Source organism: Cynocephalus volans, chromosome 11 (genome assembly GCF_027409185.1).
Source record: "Cynocephalus volans isolate mCynVol1 chromosome 11, mCynVol1.pri, whole genome shotgun sequence".
Lineage (NCBI taxonomy): Eukaryota > Metazoa > Chordata > Mammalia > Dermoptera > Cynocephalidae > Cynocephalus > Cynocephalus volans.
The window spans coordinates 91,431,321-91,451,071 of record NC_084470.1 but is presented as its reverse complement, the minus strand read 5'-3'; the positions used below and the strand labels follow the sequence as shown (position 1 = coordinate 91,451,071).

Here is a 19,751-nt window from a genome sequence, read left to right as displayed (position 1 = left end):
GGGCTGTGCTCCCAGCTGGGTTTTGTTGTGGCCCCTCGAGCTGCGAAGCTGTTTAAACTTGAGAACCGGGCACTTGGCAGAATGAGGCCTGTTACGGGACCCACGTACCAGAACTGGGCAGACCTAGAAAATTGCCTTGTTTCAGATGCTGAGAGGGGTCTAGTCTGGCTGCAGAAAATAGAGGGAAACCACTAATCTTAGTGTTGGTTGTGGGGAGGGTCCAGAACAAAGTGGTAGAGGGGTCCCCATTAGGTAGGGGCTGGGAGAATCCAGGAACCCAGGGGTATTTTTCAGCAGGTACTATTTGCCAGAAATATTATCGGAGTGCCTTACTAGGATTCTAGGTCCAGAGAAGGAAAATCCATATGTATAAGGTGGGGTTTGGTCCTTGAGGGACCTGGAAACTAGGCTTAAAACCACCCAAAGGCTTCCGATGACAGTTGGAATAAAATCCCAATTTCTCTCATGGCACATGCAGCCTTATTTCCTCTAGCGTCTGCCTGCTTCCCTGACCTCATCGACCCTTCTCCCTTCCAGCCATACTGAGCAACTTTCTGCCCTTCAAAACTCACCAAGCTCGTTCCTGCCCCAGGGTGTTTGCACCTACCTGTATAACCACCACTCAAATCAGGATATAGAACATTTCCATCACGCTCAGAGATTCCCTTGTGTCCCTTTGTAGTCAGTCTCCTTATTCTCTACCCCAAGCAACCACTGATCTGATTTCTATCACCATAGATTAGTTTTGTGTGTTCCAGATGGTCAGAGCTAGGGAACTTTTGGGGGTGATGGAAATAAGTGTTCTATATCCTGATTTGGGGGGGTATACATTTGTCAAAACTCATTGATTGGAAGGTAGAGGTGGGGAAGAGTTGTAATGAGCTTTTTCTTCATTTCCCCCTCCCCTAAATGCTACACAGCCTGACATTCCAGTATTGGGCCAGGGCATGAGGGGGGCCATGGAGGAGTGTGGGTAGCAAAGAGAAAAGGAAAACATTGAGAATGGAAGGGAAAGGCAAGAGACAGAAAGTCCAAGACGATGTCAGGGTGAGTGTGTAAAGAGCAGCTTCCGAGACTAGCATAAAAGACGAGGATTGGTTTTTGTGGGTATGGGGCTGCGGGCTATTTCTCATGAACTATGTAACAAAAGGCAGGCCCAAATGAGTTGGTGGCTATTTGTATTTTTGACATAAGGTGCCCTGGATTTAGAAAAGTAGATGTTCTTCTGACGAATAAGATCCTGGATGAGTCCTCTGACGGGGAAGAGAGTGTGCTACTCTCTGGCTGCTCTGTGAGTGCTATCAGAAGCAACCTTTTATTACTGTCCTTGCCTGAATGGCCTTAATGAAATAATAATAATAATAATAATAATAATAATTAGTTTTGGTTGGCATACCTCCTGTCCATTTGGCCCTCCAAGATTTTTTAGTCTTCAACCACACTTTGCTCTGAGATGTGACTTACCAGTCCCTCTTCCAAGTTTTGAGCTGATTAGCAACAAAAAAACTGCAAGAAAATGCAGCCTCAGAAGTATAGGGGCAGCTAGGAAAGAGCCATCTGGAAGAATCTCCGTGATCCTCCTTTCGAGCAAGTCAACAGTGGAAAAGCCCACTGTGTTTTCTTTGAAAACTGGGATGGATTTGATTGACTGGTCAAGTATAAAGAAGTTTTTTTTTTTTTTAATAGACTTTTTGTTTTAGAATAGTTCTAGATTTATAGAAAAGTTGGACAGGTAGCACGGAGTTCCCATTTACTCCATGCTCAGTTTCACCTATTATTAACATCTTACATTAGTATAGTACATTTGTCACAATTCATGAATATTCATACATTTCTATTAACTAAAGTTAATAAATTTCTGAGTTACTGAAAAAACTGAAGCTGAATAAATGGAGACCAAATCTCCAGTCATTTTTGTATATCCACTACGCAATAAAGGTGTATGTGGATTCTTAGCGCATTGGGTGAAAGGGGGTATTTGCAACCAGGAGAATTTGCTCTGACTTAGATTGATGAAATTCTTGCCCACTGGGTGAAGGGGCACATGGAGAAATTCAGCAGCCCAACGAGAGCTCAGGATCTGAGCTAATCATTCTTCTGCTTGTCAGCCGATTCTTCCTTCCTTCCTGAGCATTTTGATTTTTCACTAGTTGAACGCTGTTCTCAGAGTAGGGCTAGGATAGGGTTTCACCTGAATCAGTGGCCTTTTTGTGTCATCAGAGGGCTATTTTGTATTGGGAGGGATGAATCTGGAAATTTTGAAAACAGGTGAGAAATATAGGGTCAATGAAATATTTTGGCTGAAAAGATACAAGGCTTTTTTGTTGTTAATGAAATGATGTGCCCTATCTAGTGCCTTGATTTCTCTAAAGTACTCTTTTGACAGCATGGCTCAAAGAAACTACAATTTAGAGGAAACACAAGTTCTTTTGGTTCACCTTTACTTGGATGCAATTTTCTTAGTGAGATTGGCCCTAGAAATACAAATCAAAAAGCTTCTAGGTGGTCAGGAAATTGGCATTCTTTGTACAAACGATATCATCCCCATGTCTTGGGAGCAAGAGCACACACTCTTATCTGCCCTTGGCTGTCGCTGTGTTGTTTTATTGGCCATAGAATTTTCAGTTTATCATCATCTCTGAGTCTTAGATCTCTGAACTTGTTATTGCTCTGGGGTTTGGGTAGTCTTAAGCTCCAGGGTTTACACTCAAGATGTGGGTGGTTTTTCAATTTACTAAAGCCCCTCAAGGATGAATAGAGCATTGTCTATAAAAGGGATGGCACATAACCTTTTCAGGCCAAGATTTAATAGCCCATTACAGACCAAATGGCCACCAGGACCAGACAGTCTGACCTTCTAGAAAATGACTTAGCCACCAACTGTAAAATATGTTTTAAAAATCCCAACAGGTCTCAGAAGGTAAAGGACAGGGCATTTTTTGATTCCTGATATTTGTTAGAAGTTGAGACACCATATCCCTAAAGATGTTAGTAACTTGGGAGCTGGAATGTGAGTCTAAGACTGAAGGGTAATATGTTAGATTCTTGCTGGAGGAAAGTCTGCCTTGAGTGTGTTCTGACATGCAACTCCCATCCTAAACCCTTTGAGCCCTCCCTACCCCTATCTGTCCATCCATCTCTCCAAAAGCAGGCACAGTGCTCAGCCAGGCCTGGGGAGGCTGAGGTAGAGAACAGTTGTATATGTGGGGTGAGGGCTGGGGAGACCTGCTTTAGATTGGGAGATTGGAGAGGGCTTTTAGAGGAAGCTGAAGGATGAGAAGGCTTCAGCCACATGAAAAACTGGGGAAAGAGTGTCCGGGGCAGAGGGAACAGCATTTGCAAAGGTGGGAAAAGATGTGGTGAGTTAGAAGAACTAAAAGAAGGACAACATAACTGGACCATGGTGAGTCCACAGAAGAGTAGGCAGTTTTGGAACCAAGAGGAAATGGGGCAGGAAATGCCTTCTGAAAGTGCTCCCTATGAGTCAGTCACAGTTGAATGCAACCTGAAGGGAATGATGCGCTTTATGGTCAACCCTCCTGTCCTGTACCATCCCAGGCCATCGGCTGACCACTTTCCTGGGTTGCTGTTGGCTCTACCTGGACGTCTCGGGTCTACGTGAAAATTTAACTCAAACTGGTGTCTGCTAAGAATTTGCCCCAGACCCTGGACACACAATCATATTAAGCAGAACAAATTTGTCTGTTTCACCAAACTTTTCTCCTTTCCTGCTTTGGTCTTTGGCTCCACTTCAACCAACTACAGTCACCCTTGTAAACTGCTTGTGGCTTCAGTCAGGAATTAAGGAATTGTGTGTCGATTCGCTCCCAGTTCTATTTTCAGACCTCAGATCACTCTCTTCCTCCCCTCTTTTCCTCCCTGGATGGCATTCCCCAGTCCAGACCTGTGCCGTCCAGTTTGGGCCGCTGGCCACATGTGGCTGTTGAAACTTGAAATGTGGCTAGTCTGAATTGAGGTATGCCAAACACACAGCAGATTTTGAAGAGTTACTGCACAAAAAAAGAATATAAAATATCTTATTAATTTATTTTATTGATACACATTGAAATTATGATATATGTTTTTGATAGGTTAAATATGTTTTTAAAACTAATCTCACCTGTCTCTCTTTACTTTTTGTAATGTGGTTATTAGAAATTGTGGCTTGCATTAAATTTCCATTGGACAGCACTGGTCTAGAAGTTCTCAACTGAGGGTGGTTCTCTCCTCCTAGGGGTGTTGGGAAATGGGGGACAGGTGAAGGGGAGACAGCAAGAAAAACTGAGGAACAGCCATAAGGTGGGAAGGACACCGGGAAAGTATGGAGTCATGTAAACCAAGAGAAAGCTCTGTGAGAAGGAAGTAGTTAACTGAGTGGAATGGAGCAGAGAGGTCAGATTAGAGCAGGGAAGAGCATTGGATTCAGCTACAGGGACATCATTGTTGACCTTAACTGTTGACCTCCACACCAGCAGTCTCAGAGTGGTGGGAGCAGAAGCCGAACTGCGGTGGGGCAAAGTGACAATAGGAGGGAGGGAGCGACAGTGACTCTAGACAGCTCCTTCTGGAAATTTTGCTCTAAAGGAGAGCAGAGAAATGGGGATACGGTTAGGGGGAGAGATGGGGCCAACAGGAGGGTAAAAGCTAGGCTATGCATATCTAGAACATGTTTATACGCTGATGGAAACGATTCAGAAGAGAGGAGATTGGTGATGCTAGAGAGAGGGGAGACACTTGCAGAAGTGGAGCCGCTGAGAAGGGCCGAGTGGTGGAACCTGTAGCCCGAGGAGAAGGTCTGGGCTTTGGCAGAGCGGGATGCTTCCTCCAGAGAAACAGGAGAGGAAGTGAAGGGTGTGCACAGGTGAGGGTCGGTGGGTGGGTCTTATGGAGGCACACAGATAGAGAACCCTGTCTTACTGATTTTCTTTTCTAATGAAGGAAGCCATAAGATCTTCAGCTAGTAATGAAGGCACAGGGGTAGGGTTTAGGAGCAATCAGAAGCTGTCTTATGCCTGGTGTCCTTCAGTGCCAAGCATGTGACAGGACCTCAGTCAATGTTTATTGACATAAAACAATGCAGGAGTTCTCAAACTTTGGTAGGCATAGACAAGATCACCTGAGGTTGGTAAAATGCAGATTCCTGGGTTCTTATCTCAGAGATTCTGATTTAGGAGCTCCATGGGAGAACCCAGAAGTCTGCACTTTTAATCACAGCCCCAGATGTTTTTGACACAGCGGTCAGCAGACTGTGGTTTGAGAATCACTGGAAAAAAATGTATGTAAGCAATAAAATGTATGTGAATACAGCCCTACAAATAGGAGCTTTTAACAAAGAATTAATAAAACACCGTTCTTTCCAACAGACCATGCCGTAGGCATAATTAGATTTCACATTTCATAAGTAATTAAGCCCAGTTGTTTTCTGTTTTTTAGAAAAAGATGAATGTTCTCTGGTTTTGAAAAAGCCCATTAAACATCAATGTGTACTTTTCTTTCAGGGGAGAGAGCAGAATGCGGCACCACCAGGTGAGAGCGCGAGAATCTTGTCTTTCACCTGCTGCCTGAGGTCGGGAGCAGGTTGGGGGTGGGGGTGGCAGACACTGCTGAGACCTAGGGAGGCCACCAGCGTCCCCGCGGGACGGTGCGGTGTGCACAGAGGGCAGGGCTGCTGTCGTGGCCGCCCCGCTGGTTCTAGCATCAGACTGGGGAGTCATGGTTCTCAGGCTGGCCGTGGGGAGGGCGCTTTCGGAGCTGCCGGGGGCCGCAGGCGTTTTCCCTTTGCGCTGTCCATGGAGTTGGGGGGGGGGTGAGGGGACAGTAATATCTATTCCAGAGTGGATGAGGGCGGCCAGGACAGGCCAGAGGCTGCGGGGTGGCGGCTGACCTCTCCCCCCACCTCTTCCATGGCGGCTAAGCAAAGGGCCCCACCCAGGCGTGGGTCCCCGCCTCGGTTGGTCCCCGCCTCGGTCCCCGCCTGCCCAGGCTTGGGGTGTGGCCGGGACTGCGCATGCGCGCGTGCACACACTCCCGCACAGGCCCCGGGAGGGCACTTGGATGGGCTGGCGGCAAGTGACAGGCGGGCAGCTTCTGCTTTTGTTCCGCACCACCCCTCTGCGCTTCTTCCTGAGCAGACCAGAGCCAGTGAATACCTTGCACTCCAGAGCTGCCAGTTAAAGGCTGACTTGCCTCTCCCCAGCTGGAACTCAGCTGGTGGCCTGGTGACCCAGAGGCCTGTGCTTTTCCATCATGTGGCAGTTGAGAGCTACTTTTGGCTCACTTTCTGAGCCCAGTTACCCGATGACATTCTTCCCTTCCCCACAAATTCTCCCCAGTGGCCCAGAATCCTGGAAAGCTGTCCTACTTGGCAAGAGCAAAGATGAACCCTTAACTCTCTCCTGCTCCTTGGAAAGGGAGTAGGCGGGGTGGAGGCTCGGAAAGCTCTGGGATTTTCAGTTTGCTGGGCCTGGGACCGGAAGACCGAGGGCTCTCCAGAAGTTCAGACAGTGCAGCTGTTCCTCCGGGCCCAGGCAGTTTGGGAACATCAGGATGATTCATACCAGATGAGGCCCTTTCAGCGCGTGGGGCAGCAGCTGTGCAGGGTCACTTTCGAAGAACCTTCTAGAAACAAGCCTTTTTTTTTCTGGCAAGTGGATATTGTCATAGTCCCCAAACAACAAAAGTCATATTTTATACCAAAGCCTGCAAATAGTGAAGCAGATGGGGGACAAATTGAGCTGTCCCTCACTTCTTCCCAATTCCTAGAATTCATGCAGAAGAGTGTTCAAGCAGATTGCAGGAGAGAAGATCAAACCTTTGGCTAGGTTTCAGGGTCCTCCCTTGGGAAAGTTGAGGGTTTGTTTTTTGTTTTAAATGAAGCCCTCTGAGGTGTTATATTCCACACCCTCCTTGACCTAGAGCCTGAGAAATCCAAGCTAAGATGACCAGACCTCCCACTTAGATACCCTGCACTAAACTACAGACCTAGCCCTATGCACTCAGGCCCTTGGCCAAGGTCAAATGTAACTTTATTAGAAAACTAAAAGTCTCCCCTTACCTCCAAAATAATGATTTAACTTGTGGAACTCATGGCCAGCTTGGAAGTGAATTTAATATTATTCTTAAAGGCCCTGGGTGTGATGTCCCTGTATTATGGTTCTCCGTATCTTCCATAGATTCCTGCACATGGTCGTTGTCATTTTGGATGATCATTTAAGCAGGTTTCCTCACCCAAGTTGCTGTTGACCTTATACAGATGGACCAGTTTTAGCATATGGGCTGTAACATGTTGTGTTTTTCTCACAGTTAAGTACCTTACCTTCAAATAACCCAAATTCATATTAACTCTGTAATTTAGGCTGGCCAGGTGTGATAATAAAAAGTGTATTGTAAATGGCAAGCAAGATACAAAAGTAATGTTTGATTACTGTGATTCAGGCAAAAGTCTGGCTTCCCTAACCCAGGTTGACATTTCCCCGTGATCTGAATTGTCCAAAAGGATGTAACGTGGTACACACCCATGCACAGCCTCCAAGAGTCTGATGCCATTGATTTACGATATTGCCACCGTTTTTGATGTTGACATCCATGTCTATTCGGTTGTCTAGGGAAAATTTTTTATCACGTCCTTTTAGTCAGAGAATAATTTTGAGACCAATTCGTGTGTTGCTAACGTATGTTAATTTTCACTTTGGTTGAAAGGCAGAAAGGGGACATTGGTCTCTGGTTTCTCTTTCTTCCTCTCTGTGGCTGTCTCTGTGTTCCCTGCCTCTCTTTCTCTTTCTTTCCTTTTTGCTCTGCACCTGAGCAGCAGAAGAGATGGAAGGCTTAGGCTGCCCCACTTTCCTTGGCTGAGCTGCCCCCCTGCTCCCCACTTTGTGCCCCACCCAGCACTTCAGTAAGTCGATATAGATCTGATATTGTGCAAAGTTGGGATAGCTACGTTTCCTTGTCAGAGATTCCAGTCATTGCACAGAGCACCGCACACAAAAAAAGAAATCCTGATGGGATTCAAACAGTTCTTTGCTTTCTGGATTGGGCAGGAAAAATGGGAAAACATCCCATTCTCCCTTTATTCTACTTTGTAAAATTTAAAGAAAAAACAAAAACCCTTAGATCTTCTTTTAAGGAAACCCTCCAGTTGGGCATCCTTGATTTTTTGATATTGGATGTCCAACACCTGCATTAAGAGTCTCCACTCTTGCTGGACGTGGGAGTTTAATAGATAATTTAATGCTACTGCTTGGTGTTCTATGATAAAATCACTTTCTCACACTAACACTTGAGCCTATAGCAGGAAGAGCTGAATTCTGCCTCCCTCAATCACATTTTATTTGTGTGGCCTTGAGCAAGTTTCTTCATCTCTCTAGGCTCATTTGCTCTCTGTGTAAAGTGGGTTTAATAATTCTTGCCTACCTCACAGGGTTGTTGTGAGGTTATCATACAGTGTGAGATAAGGAAATAATCTGAGAACATTCAAAAACACAAACTCCGAACACTGTGAAAACAAGGTAACAGTGTTGCTATCCCCAAGTTATTCCTAATCCCAGAATTTAACACATATGGCCTTGTGTCACATTTTTGGCATTCTTTTTTGGCTTTTGCATTTGGAAATTCAAAAGTGAATTCATTGTGAGAAATCCCACCCCCCACATATACACAACCCAAAAAGTAAGTAATTTTTGAAAAAGAAATGACATGGACTTAGCTAACCAAATTGACATAGATCCAAGATGGGCTCGAAATAATCTTGCCTGTTTTTTTTGTTTTTGTTTCTGTTTTTCAAAATTTTGGTCTGTGCTGTTATTTTGGTTCCATTGTTTAGATGGCATGATATTTGGATTCACCTGAGTCTTGCCCATGCATGTCCTGGAGCTAGCAGCATTTGCTTATTCCTCAAACACCTGGGAGAAGTTGGTTAGAGTTCCCTAGGTGGTTGGGTTACTGAAGGAGACTGATGCGACAAGTCCAGAAAGCAGAGGCAGCATGAACCTTATTTATCTTGATTTTCCTATATGGTCTATGAGATTTCTTGCTGATTCACAGAAATCCATCAAGACTTGGGGTACCACCAGATCTTTGCTTGTCGTGTGAGGGCATTATCTGTGCTGAGTCCCCACTCATTGCTCCCCCAATTTGTAAACAAGGCATTTGAAAATGCCTCTCTTGGTTAGGGACCCTCCTCCTAACCTCAGAAAGCCCTTTGCTCCAGAAGGCTGTCAGCACTGAGTTAGGCCGGTGTGGCCAGTGAAATGAGCAAATATTAGCCAGCACAGGAATATGCATGGTGAGCAGTTCTGGAAACGGGTCCAGTGTCTGTGGCTGTCTCCCTGTTCCTGGTGAATTGTGTGTGGTTTCCTCTCCTTTTGGCCAAGAGAGGAGCACAGGGAATGGAGTTCCTAAAGTAAAGCAAGACACTTTCATCCTGACCCCATGGCAAAGGTTAATGGGGTAGATGAGTCCTTAGCTGAAATGAAAAAGTGCCCTAAGGCTCTGTGACTGTGGCCTGGTAGGAAAAACCCTGGACTTGGAGCCAAAGAGGCCTGGGATTGGGGCCAGCTCTGTCAGTTCTCCTCTCTAGGCCTCAGTTTCTGCCTCTGTAAAATGGGGTCATACATACAAGGCTGAGGTGACGTTCAGTGTGATAATGGATTTGAAAGTGCTTTAATTGAAAGTGTACTTGAGTAAAGAATAAGATACTATCATGTTCCTGGGTCACCCAGGGACCCCAAAGAAGCTGCAGCCTCCCTGCTGGCATCAGTTTCTTCATCTCTGAAATGAGAAGAATCACTGCCTGCATCTTAGATCAATGAAATAAAGATTAGTTGAGTGCATTTGAAATGCCAGAGGGCGGTAGGCAGAGTGCCCTGGTACATCGGGAGTTGAGACTTGGTGATGAATATAAGCCTAAATAATGAAAACGAACCCTCCCAATCATTTTTGAAAGTCTCTTGCTTTCTTGGGCTACCGATTACATCTCTCTCCCCTGACCCCCCTTCCGTCTGGTCAGCTTTGCAGGATGATAGCCTCTGATCAGAGTTTCAATGGTTTCTTGGACACATACTATTTTCTGCCCTATGATTTAGAGTGCATTTTTGCTATATGAGAGTTCCTCCTGCTTGGCATTGTGGGTAAATTGAGATCCCTAAAACATCCAGAGGCCTTCAGAGGGACAATGAAACCAACGTTGGGGGCCAGGGCTTCCACTTGCATCTCGTGTTCTCCTCCAGTCGTGGGTTTTAAGAGTGTCTTTCCCAGTTGTGTGTTTATGTTGGTTGCTTTCTTGATTTCTTTTGTTCCGTTTTCCCCTAGGCCCCCTTGTCTTCCCCCTAAACCACAGAAAATGAGGAGACCTAGGCCTCTCTCAGTGTATAGCCATAAACTCTTTAACGGCAGTATGGAAGCGTTCATTAAGGTACTTGCTGGGGAGCCATGGAGTCCGCGAATGCGCCCAATGTAATGGCAGCCTCTCTCCACTCTCCTCCCCTCCAGCTGGCAGCCCTGTTCCTACCAGAACTTACCACCTGTCCCCTCGGCCAGGCCCTGTTGAGCTAGTTCTTCACTGCAGCTGCTCTTGGCTTTAGCGAGGACTTTTAGTCAGAGCTGTTTTGCCTCTGACCAGTCGCTGCTAAGTGCCACCCATGATTCTCACCCCTAGGGGGAAGGATGAGGTCATGAGGAAACCCAGTGATGTCCAAATGGGGTCAAAATGGCAAGCACAGTGGTCCCCACCAGCCACGCTGTACTGCTTCGGGAACGCAGTCCCAGTGCCTGAGGGACAGTGAGAGAGACCCCCTTACCTCATTCACACCCACGTCTCCCAGGAGACTGATGGAAAGTGACACAGACAGACAAACACACACACACACACACACACACACACACACACACACACACACACACACACACACACACACACACACACACACACACACACACACACACACACACATCCTTGCAGGTAACAGTGGGTTTTTATACGAGTGATTTTTTTTTTTAGTTGACGATATACCAGCAAAGGAAACACAAACAATTTTTGTGAGAGGAAATCCTCCCACATAGTCTTGCTTCTTGTCAGGTGGATCAGGAGAAGCAGGAAGAGTTGCAGTAGTCCCTTTAGAATTCCAGGTTGACCCTTTACACCTTAAACTAAAATTAAAGCATTTCAGCTAGATGAGTTTGCCTTTTCTTTTTTCTTTGACGTAAGGGGTACAAAGTCAAGCCATCCCAGACATAACGGCTCGAGGCAAATCAAGGTGGTCAGGGGTGGCAGGGAGCAGCAGGTGCAGGAAGCGGAGGAGCATTCTTAGCACTACTTAGGGGCGGGGGGGAAGTCCCTGCCAGTTGAGAGCCCACCACCATCCAGTGAAGACACTTTCTGCAGAAAGAAGACTGGTGTCAAAAGGAAAGGCTCTTGGGCTTTGCCGATGATTCTGGAGTTGTGGAGGCAGCCCCTGCTCCAGCTCTCTCTCCCCTGTCTTCAGACGGGGTGTAGCATAGGACTTGCAGGACAGGGAGGGACTGGATACGGGGCTGGCCTCAGGTGAGGGAGGGGGTGGGCAGCACCAGCCGGGTCCCAGAACTGTCTCTGCCTGTGGACTGAGTTCTGGGGAAGGGAGAGGAAGGGAGAGAGGAAGAAAGGGAAAGTGGAGACGGAGGCCCCAAATTGGGATTGCCAAGGGGCATGGAAAAGCAAGGGCTGCTTTAGGATCCTCAAGGGGACTAGAGCATAGAAGATGCCCCAAAGGAGGGGTCCGGCTGGGTGCCTCAGGAACTACATGGAGGTGACCCAGAGGGAGTGGCTCACCATCATGAGAGGATGAGCTGTGCCCAAGGAGCCCCTCTTCATCCTCCCTGCTGTCACCTCCAAGACTTTCTTGTCAGTTCACCCTCAGCCCTGTAAGGGCCACTCTCCATGGCTGAGAGGGGACTAGTTACTCTCCCTGTCCTCAGGGAGCTTAGAGAGTGGAGCTTGGAGCTTCAAGTGGAGCTTGGAAAGTTTGAAACACAGGAAGCAGAAGGGTAAGGGTACTCACGGTGAGCCCTTGTGAATTGTCCCCAAAGAAACAAGTTTTGTGAGAGTCGAGAGCAGGAAGAGCCATGAGCTACAGCCCAGGAGGCTTCTTTAGGGGCTTGGAAAGAAGAGCAGGAATAAAGAGCAGAGGGAGAGGACAGAAGGAATCCTTTGAAGGGGGACAGAAGGAAGGAAGGCTCAGAGACAGGGATACCCTCCCTAATTTGCTCAGGTCTTTCAAAATGGGTGGCCAGTCAGGATGCTTGGAAGGAATTAACTCTTATCTGACAGTATTTGAAAATTTGCTGCTCTGTTGAATTAAATATTCTCTTACTAGAGAGGTCCTACATATAATGTGTGACTGTAAAGTAATCTGACTTTATTCCTCCTGACCGATACATCAGTAACTATTCAACCACACGAGAGTTTGCCCCTTTGAGGCAGTCTCTGAGGGAAGCCACCTTCTTACTCTAAGTATATGGCCATTGCCGCAACTGCTCAGTCCATCTTCCTAGAGCCTGCAGGATGGCCTTCTTCGGTGGTGCCCAGACTTTGTGTTAGAATGGACACCTTGGTCTTTGGAATAAAAAGCTCCATTCACAGCTCAGCTTTGCAATGCCATTGGAGGTACAAAATGGCAAGAGGAATATGCGGTGGGGGAGGAGGGGCTGATTTAATTGGCTCTGAAAAGACCCCCCAAAGACAGAGAGACCCAGAGCACCTGGTGGTGGCAGCGTGCTGGAATAAGTGCCCAGTCTCCTAAGGGGACAAGCACGGGGATAACACTCATTTGACTGGGGAGAAGGTATGTTTGTTAAACACAGTTGCATTTCTTTATAGCCACACTGTGCTGGTGTCACATACTGTTGGTGCAGTTCAACATGCTTGTACTGCGTACCTACTGTGAGCTGGGTGGTCAAAGCTGCCTACAGCATGATTGTACTCTCAAGGATTGTTAACTTTCAGAGAATGAAAGGGCAGTATAACATTTAATTTTATAATATTTAATTCTTCAACTATTGAGAACAGAACTTATTTTTTTTATTATAATTCACATGTTATCTGAAAGAACATTGAACTGAGAGTCCACAGCTTTGAAAGATCATACCTGTGAGAAGTTTTTCAATAAAATAACATCGTGGGACTTTCTGGTTATGATGGTTTAGAGGGACAGGAAGTATCCCCAAGTTAATAATAATGGATACACATTGTTAGAGTTAGATTTATAAATTTCTAGGACCTACCTGGATCATCCCCTTCCAAAATCCTGGATGTTTTCTCCCCTCTCCAGCAGAAGGAGATCTCACTTTTATTATGAGTCCATTTTGAAGCCCAGGAGGTCTGCCTCTGGGGTGGGGGAAGAGTCCTCATCCTGTTTCTCTAAAATTAGAATAAAGATCTACCTCATGAGTTTGTGGTGAGGATTAAATGCGATCACATATGTCATGACTCCAGAGCGCTGGCTGGCACATAGTAAGCGCTATGTAAGCATCACCTGTTATTGTTATGAATTTTAGGATATTGCTCATAGTGCCCATTTGGCCGGACTGTTTGCTCAGCTCTAGGATTCAGGCAGGTGTAGCCAGCCTGTCAGTCAGCAGAGAATTTCAGTTGTTGAGAAGCTGGGGACTGCACAGGTGACACCAGCTAGAAGGCACACATCCTCCAGCTTCTCAGCTCAGCCTCCATGGGGGGCCTGGAGGAGACACAGCACCCAGCCCAGAGCCTGACCCACTGTATGCATGGCAAGAAAGAACAGATGGTGCTGCCCTGAAAACAGGCATCTTCAGTGGCTTTCAGTGAAAGCAGAAGCCTCGGTTCCTCCTTCTGGTTCATGAGGTGTTCTGACTCTACTTGCCTCCCTTCTCCAGCCTTCCCAGCTTGTATGTTCCCAGAGGTGTTCTCAGGGCCAGTGTGAAGGTCAGGAGGGCAGGAAAGAGAGCAAAGCCAGGTAGACCCTCAGGTAAACCTACCCAGGGTGTTTGGTAGGAAAACATGGGAAGCTGTTTGGAATTTGAAATCAGGTGGAATCCTGTTGGACCCCATCCAAAGGGCACCTGATAAACATGATCTCGGGAAACCCAAACTTTTTACCAAGAATGAGCTCCTGAGCTGAATTCCAGGGGCACTGTTACAGTAGACGTGAAGGTGCATTTCTCTCCTGTTGGGCAGCTGGGCTTACCCTATGGGGTCTTAGGTAGGTCCTTGCCCATTGGTGAATAAACAGTCCCTTTTGTTGAGAAGTTAGAAATGGGGATGGGAATGGGATCAGTACACACAGTCTCTGCACCTGGACAAGGACTGAAAGAAGCCCTGATGTCAACTTGTATCTTGGTAGGGAAGCTAAGGCAGCCTGGCTGGGGACAGCTTCTAGACGTCCTACAAGGCCCTGAGGCTTGGGTGGCCCTCCCCATGGGCAGGCTATGTGGCAGACTCCCCAGGACCTTTGCTGGCTGCCATTGCATTCCGGCGTTCATGGACTCTGAAGGATCTGCTTACTCTAACTGATCTTATTCCTGCATAATCTTTTCTTTTTCTCCTGCTCTGCTGCCTGTTTATTTTTTGTTATCAGAGGAAGAAGAAATGCTCGAACCAGGAACCAGGTATTTACTAGAAAGGCCCGTAGCCCCATGCCACTGGATGGAACCTGTCTTTAGTACTGACTTCCAGAACAGACCCCCACCTTGCCTGTTGCCAATGGGTCCATATTCCTGTCCTCTCCCTGACCATGGTTAATCAAGGAAAGAATTCTCAGGGGGCGCGTGGAGGAGCCAAGAACACATCCAAATCCATGCTGTCTTACAGCAGCATATTACACATGCCTCCTCATTTCCTCGCCTTCTGAGGAGGCTAGCAATTTAATTTGGCCCCTTTTTAAGAAAGTTTTTTTTTTTTAAATGATGCTCTTTAAGTAACCTGAAATAATAGATCAACCAATCATGGAATCCAAAAGAAAACTGATCCTTTCCCAGCCATGTGAGGCTATCCACCAGTCCAGGAAGATGTGATTGAAATACGTTCACAGCCTGGGTGCATATGTTTACAATCGCATCTTATTCAGCCTTTTTGACTAAGGTTGGCCACTAGGTGGCCAGTGGCTGCCGTTAGCTGCACCTAGAACTTTTCCCTGCTTACCATTAAGGTATGCACCTGAGTGTTTAGGACTAGTCTTCCTTTCTTAGACTAGTCTTTCCACTTAGTTCAAGAGGGCCCCTCGGGCCAGCCTTTGCTCCCCCACGGCATGTCCTTAATTCTGGCATCAGGTACTGCGGTAGTAGGACGTGCCTTGATCCTGCCTTTTCATGCCTGAGCACTGGGAGAACAGTTTTGAGTTGGGGCAAAGTGAAACAGGAGGCAGACTCCAGCCCCTCCACGCGGTGGGTCCCCTCTCCCTTACCCCACATGTGCCTGTCAAGCCTCTTCAGCCCAGATTCCTTGACAGCTGGGTAAGAAGACAGAGCATTTCTTTAAATTATCATAGCTATCTATGCCTTTTCCTGCACATAACTCTAGACTTTCTGTTGTAACTGTCCGTGGAGACTTTAGGATTAGCAGTTCCTTGCTTGTTTTCCTACTAATCTCATGGTACTAATATTCTGGCTTGAGTTTATAATCTGTGTTTGCAATGTCTTTTTCCTGTGGTGGTTTCCTAGCCCAATAAAACTCACATTTTTTTTTTCTTAAGGATTCAGGACAAGCTATACCCCTTGTAGTGGAGAGCTGCATCCGATACATCAATTTATATGGTAAGCTCAATCTTGGGTCGTGTTTTCAGTTCTCTGCAGAACAGAAACTAGCTGTTCTGATAGGAAATGAGATTCTAATTCATCTTGGAAGGCTTCCTGTCACTGCTGTGCTTCCGAGGGAGAAAGTGCTCCAGGAACAGCTGCTATGTTCTGAGTGCTATCTCTTGAGCCATGTGTGCCAGGGGGTGGCATGTAGTAGTGAGAGGACTTAGGACCTAGGAAAACTGAGGAGCAGGGAGGGCAGGGACAGGAGAACCATTTCAGTTCCTTCCTCACTCCCACTCAACCCCAGAGCTCTGTGCTTTGAACATCAGTTAATACTATCAGATTGTTAAGCTCCAGGAAGTAAATAGCATCTGGGATTTGTTAACCATGGTGTCACCAGAACATAACTTGTGCTTATCCACTTACTCATTCCTCCAAATATATGTGTATATATATATATATATACACACACACTGGGTGCATAACAGGCACTATTTTGGACAATGGAAATACAGGCATGAGCAAGACAGGTACGACACCTGCCCTGGGTAGCTGACATTTCCAATTAAAAAGGAAATAGAAAATAAGCAGAAAAATAAATATCATTTCAGGTAGTGATAATGCCATGAAACTGATTAAAAGGGGATAGAGAAACTAATTAAAAAGGGATGGGGAACTGCTATGGCTAAGGTGGTGAGAGAGACCTTTCCGAGGGGGTGATATTTGAACTAAGTCCCAAGTGAGTAGAAGAGGCCAGCCACGCAGCCCAGGTGGAGAGAAAGGAGCGGGGCAAGTGGAAAGGTCTCAGAGGGGAAGGAGGTCAGTGAGGTTGGGTGGTCATGAGCCAGGAGGATGGGATCAGAGTCTCGGGTGGAAGAATTTCAACACTGTTTAACTAAAGAGATGAACAAGCATTTACTGAGCACATACCACGCACGACCCAAACTTTGACTAAAGCCTGCCTGTTAAACACTTCCTAGATTATAATGTAGGGAATTGCTTTATATAGAAGAACTGAGACAGGGAAAGGATCACAGCCTCCCCCATTCATTCCCATTTGAGATTAGGCGAGCCCTTTAATTCCTTCAATTGTATGGGTTGCAGTTACGTCGTTACTGTTGTGGTCTCCTCTTTGTATGGCCTTGTAAAAAAATGAGATTGTTTTTCTTTAATTACTTAATCTCACCCAAACTCCTTGATTCCCAGGCCAGAATGCACTCTAGAGTCTAGTTTTTCTTGAAGGAAGATGTCTGTAGGGGGAGTGAATAGTGTTGATATGAACTTCTTGTGGCCTTTTCCTTTAAGGAGATCACAGACATATGATACAGGATGTGTCTGAGTATTTTTGGCCAGCTGTACCACATTGCAAAGGCCATTGCTGGGCATCTTCCAGGAGACCTTCATTAGGAATGACTGTAATAAAGGACGGGGGAGAAAGACATACAATGGGGAAAGTCACTGATATTCCCAGTGGTCTGATGAGCTCAAGGTCTCATGGCATTTACCATTTTCTTTTTTTTGTTTGTTTCTTTTTTAGGACTCCAGCAGCAGGGGATCTTCAGAGTGCCAGGATCTCAGGTCGAAGTCAATGACATCAAAAATTCCTTTGAGAGAGGTGGGTGCACAGTGGCCATCTCAAGCTTGTGGCCAGGGGAAGCCAGGGTGGGTGTTAACATGTCTCTTAGAGCCAGCAGTGTGCAGGAGCCAGCTTGCACAGGTTTGCAGGAGCTGACTGTACTCACCTCCTCCTAACTTCACGTTTAGTGACTCCACCCTGGCAGCTTGAAATCAGCCATGGCTGGTGTTTACACCCCGGAAATTGGCAAACACTGAGATCTTTTTGTTCCACTCCAAAGAGCTAACTGTTAAATATTTCACCGAAATAGTTCCCTGCTACTACTGCTGCTGCTTATGGGTGACTTTCTCCAGTGGACTGTACAGTGGTTGCTAAGAGGGCCTTATGAAGAACTCTGGAATATTTATGTGAGTCTGTAAATGATGCTGCATTTTAGAAAAGTTGTAAGGACACAGATAACACTGAGTGGCTTTTAGTGTACTCTAATTCTTAAGTTTTTTATGCAGTGTTTTTGGCAAGCCACACTTTGGGAAGAGACCGTGTACTCCCCCACCTCTGAAGAGATTACCTAGTTCCCACTTTGATTAACCAAGGAAGGGCATAAGAGCTTATTAAAAGTGAGGTGGCCACCAGAACAGGACATGTGATTGATTTTGTATAACCTCCCTTGGCCTTAGAACCCCTGATGGAGACAGATGGCCCGTTGACAGTGTCCATGCAAAGTGAGGACTCACTGGGTCAGGAAAAACTCAAGTCTTCTTATACCTCTGCCTTTGTACAGGGGTACTTCAAAAAGTTCATGGAAAGATTTGTATTATCTTTTAATTCTATTTTTCTATGAACTTTTTGAAGAACCCTTGTGTACTCAGTGCTTATCTCACTACTGTAGTGGAATGGAAAATCCATGCATTTTTATTCAAATACATATTTTCAAATGTCATTCTCCTTGGTTCTAGAATAAAGCCTAGTATTAGCAAGTCCACATCTTCATCCCAGGGGAGGAAAGAAGAGTTAGTATATAGGTATTCCAAGCAATAACTCTGCCTGCAGTTTTCTCACATTTGGGAAAGGGAATATCTCCATAGTCTATCCTTTCTCAACTCTGGTTTACTGCCTTATTCTCTGAGTGGTTCAGATACTGGGGAACCAATCCCAGTACCCCAATCCCAAGCCCATTTACTAGCAGTATATCACATCCCAGTGGGCCAGAAAGCACTTTCTTTTATGTAAGTGTCTAACAGCCTTGGGAGGTGTACAGTTTATCCCTGTTGGCTGTGCTCTGAGTGGGCCTCTCCCTGGGGTTTCACCCATAGAATTCTCCCTACTTACAACCTCACTTCCCCTGGAGGAGCTGCCTCCTGAGCAAATTCTCTACCTCTGGTCCTCTCAGTTCCATCTTAAGGTCTACTAGCTCCAGAGTGGAAGAAGCATTCTGCAGCCCCCAGGCACAGACCCTCTGTGGCCCTGTGAACACTGGCTTGGAACCAGGTGCAGAGAGCAAGATTTGGCTGGATGTGGTGCTCAGTGGCCTCCTAGGAATCAGGGGAGCTTCAGTTCTGGAGTCTACTTCAGGATCTTGGACACTTAGAACCAGAAAGCTCCAGAATCCCCCTGCCCCAAACTCCTTCCCAGGCATTTATTCATTCATTTGCTCAACAGCAAGCATTGAGCCCTAAGCTGTATGAGTTAATGAATTGGGGCCTGGAAATACAATATGAACAAAACACAGTCACTGCCAGCTGGGGAGCTAGTATGGTAGGTAAATAGACAGTATGATCAGTGCAAGATGGAGTAAGTACTAGGTAGCACGGAAGCCCCAGCTGGGCTTGGATGGAGGAAGGAGGAAGAGCAAAGCCAGGGAAAGCTCCTTGGGAGGAACTGCCTGTGCTGAGGCTTAAAGAGTAAGAGCCAGGCAAGCAGGGGTAAGGGAAGGGCATTCCAAGCCAAGGGAACAGCATATGCAAAGGCCAGAAAGCAAGAGGAATCTCCTATCATCATCCCTGATGCCCTGAGCCTCTCTTGATGTCACTGGACAGCCCAATTTTGTTTCTTCATTTCCCCCAACTGGTTAGCACCTGTCCTAGTCTGTTTCATGCTGCTATAACAGAATGCCACAGACTGGTAATTTATAATGAACGGAAGTTCACTTGGCTCATGGTTCTGGAGGCTGGGAAGTCCAAGAGCCTGGTTGGTGATGGCATCTGGCAAGGACCTTCATGCTGTGTCATCCCATGGTGGAAGACATAAGGGCAAGAGAGGGCAAGAGCAAGAGAAGAAGGGGACCAAACTCGATTTTTTTAAAATTAGGAACCCACTCCCGCAATAATGGCATTAATCCATGGTGACCTAATCAACTCTTAAAGGTCCTGCCTCTCAACACTGTTGCATTGGGGATGAAGTTTCCAACACCTGAACTTTGGGGAACACAATCAAA

The 19,751-nt window shown here is 46.4% G+C and overlaps 1 protein-coding gene across 2 annotated transcripts in view; it reads left to right on the top strand.

Annotated features, from left to right (window-relative positions):
* The window catches only part of SRGAP3 (SLIT-ROBO Rho GTPase activating protein 3), a 229,785-nt gene that overhangs the window by 172,861 nt on the left and 37,173 nt on the right, over window positions 1-19,751 (top strand). The window contains exons 11-14 of one of the 2 annotated variants that reach the window (XM_063114225.1): window positions 5,499-5,526; window positions 14,583-14,613; window positions 15,696-15,756; window positions 17,279-17,356. In XM_063114225.1, the coding sequence (XP_062970295.1) occupies window positions 5,499-5,526; window positions 14,583-14,613; window positions 15,696-15,756; window positions 17,279-17,356 (198 nt within the window). Of the gene's footprint in view, window positions 1-5,498; window positions 5,527-10,308; window positions 10,412-14,582; window positions 14,614-15,695; window positions 15,757-17,278; window positions 17,357-19,751 lie in introns of both variants that reach the window. The other variant, XM_063114223.1, reaches the window with a different exon arrangement.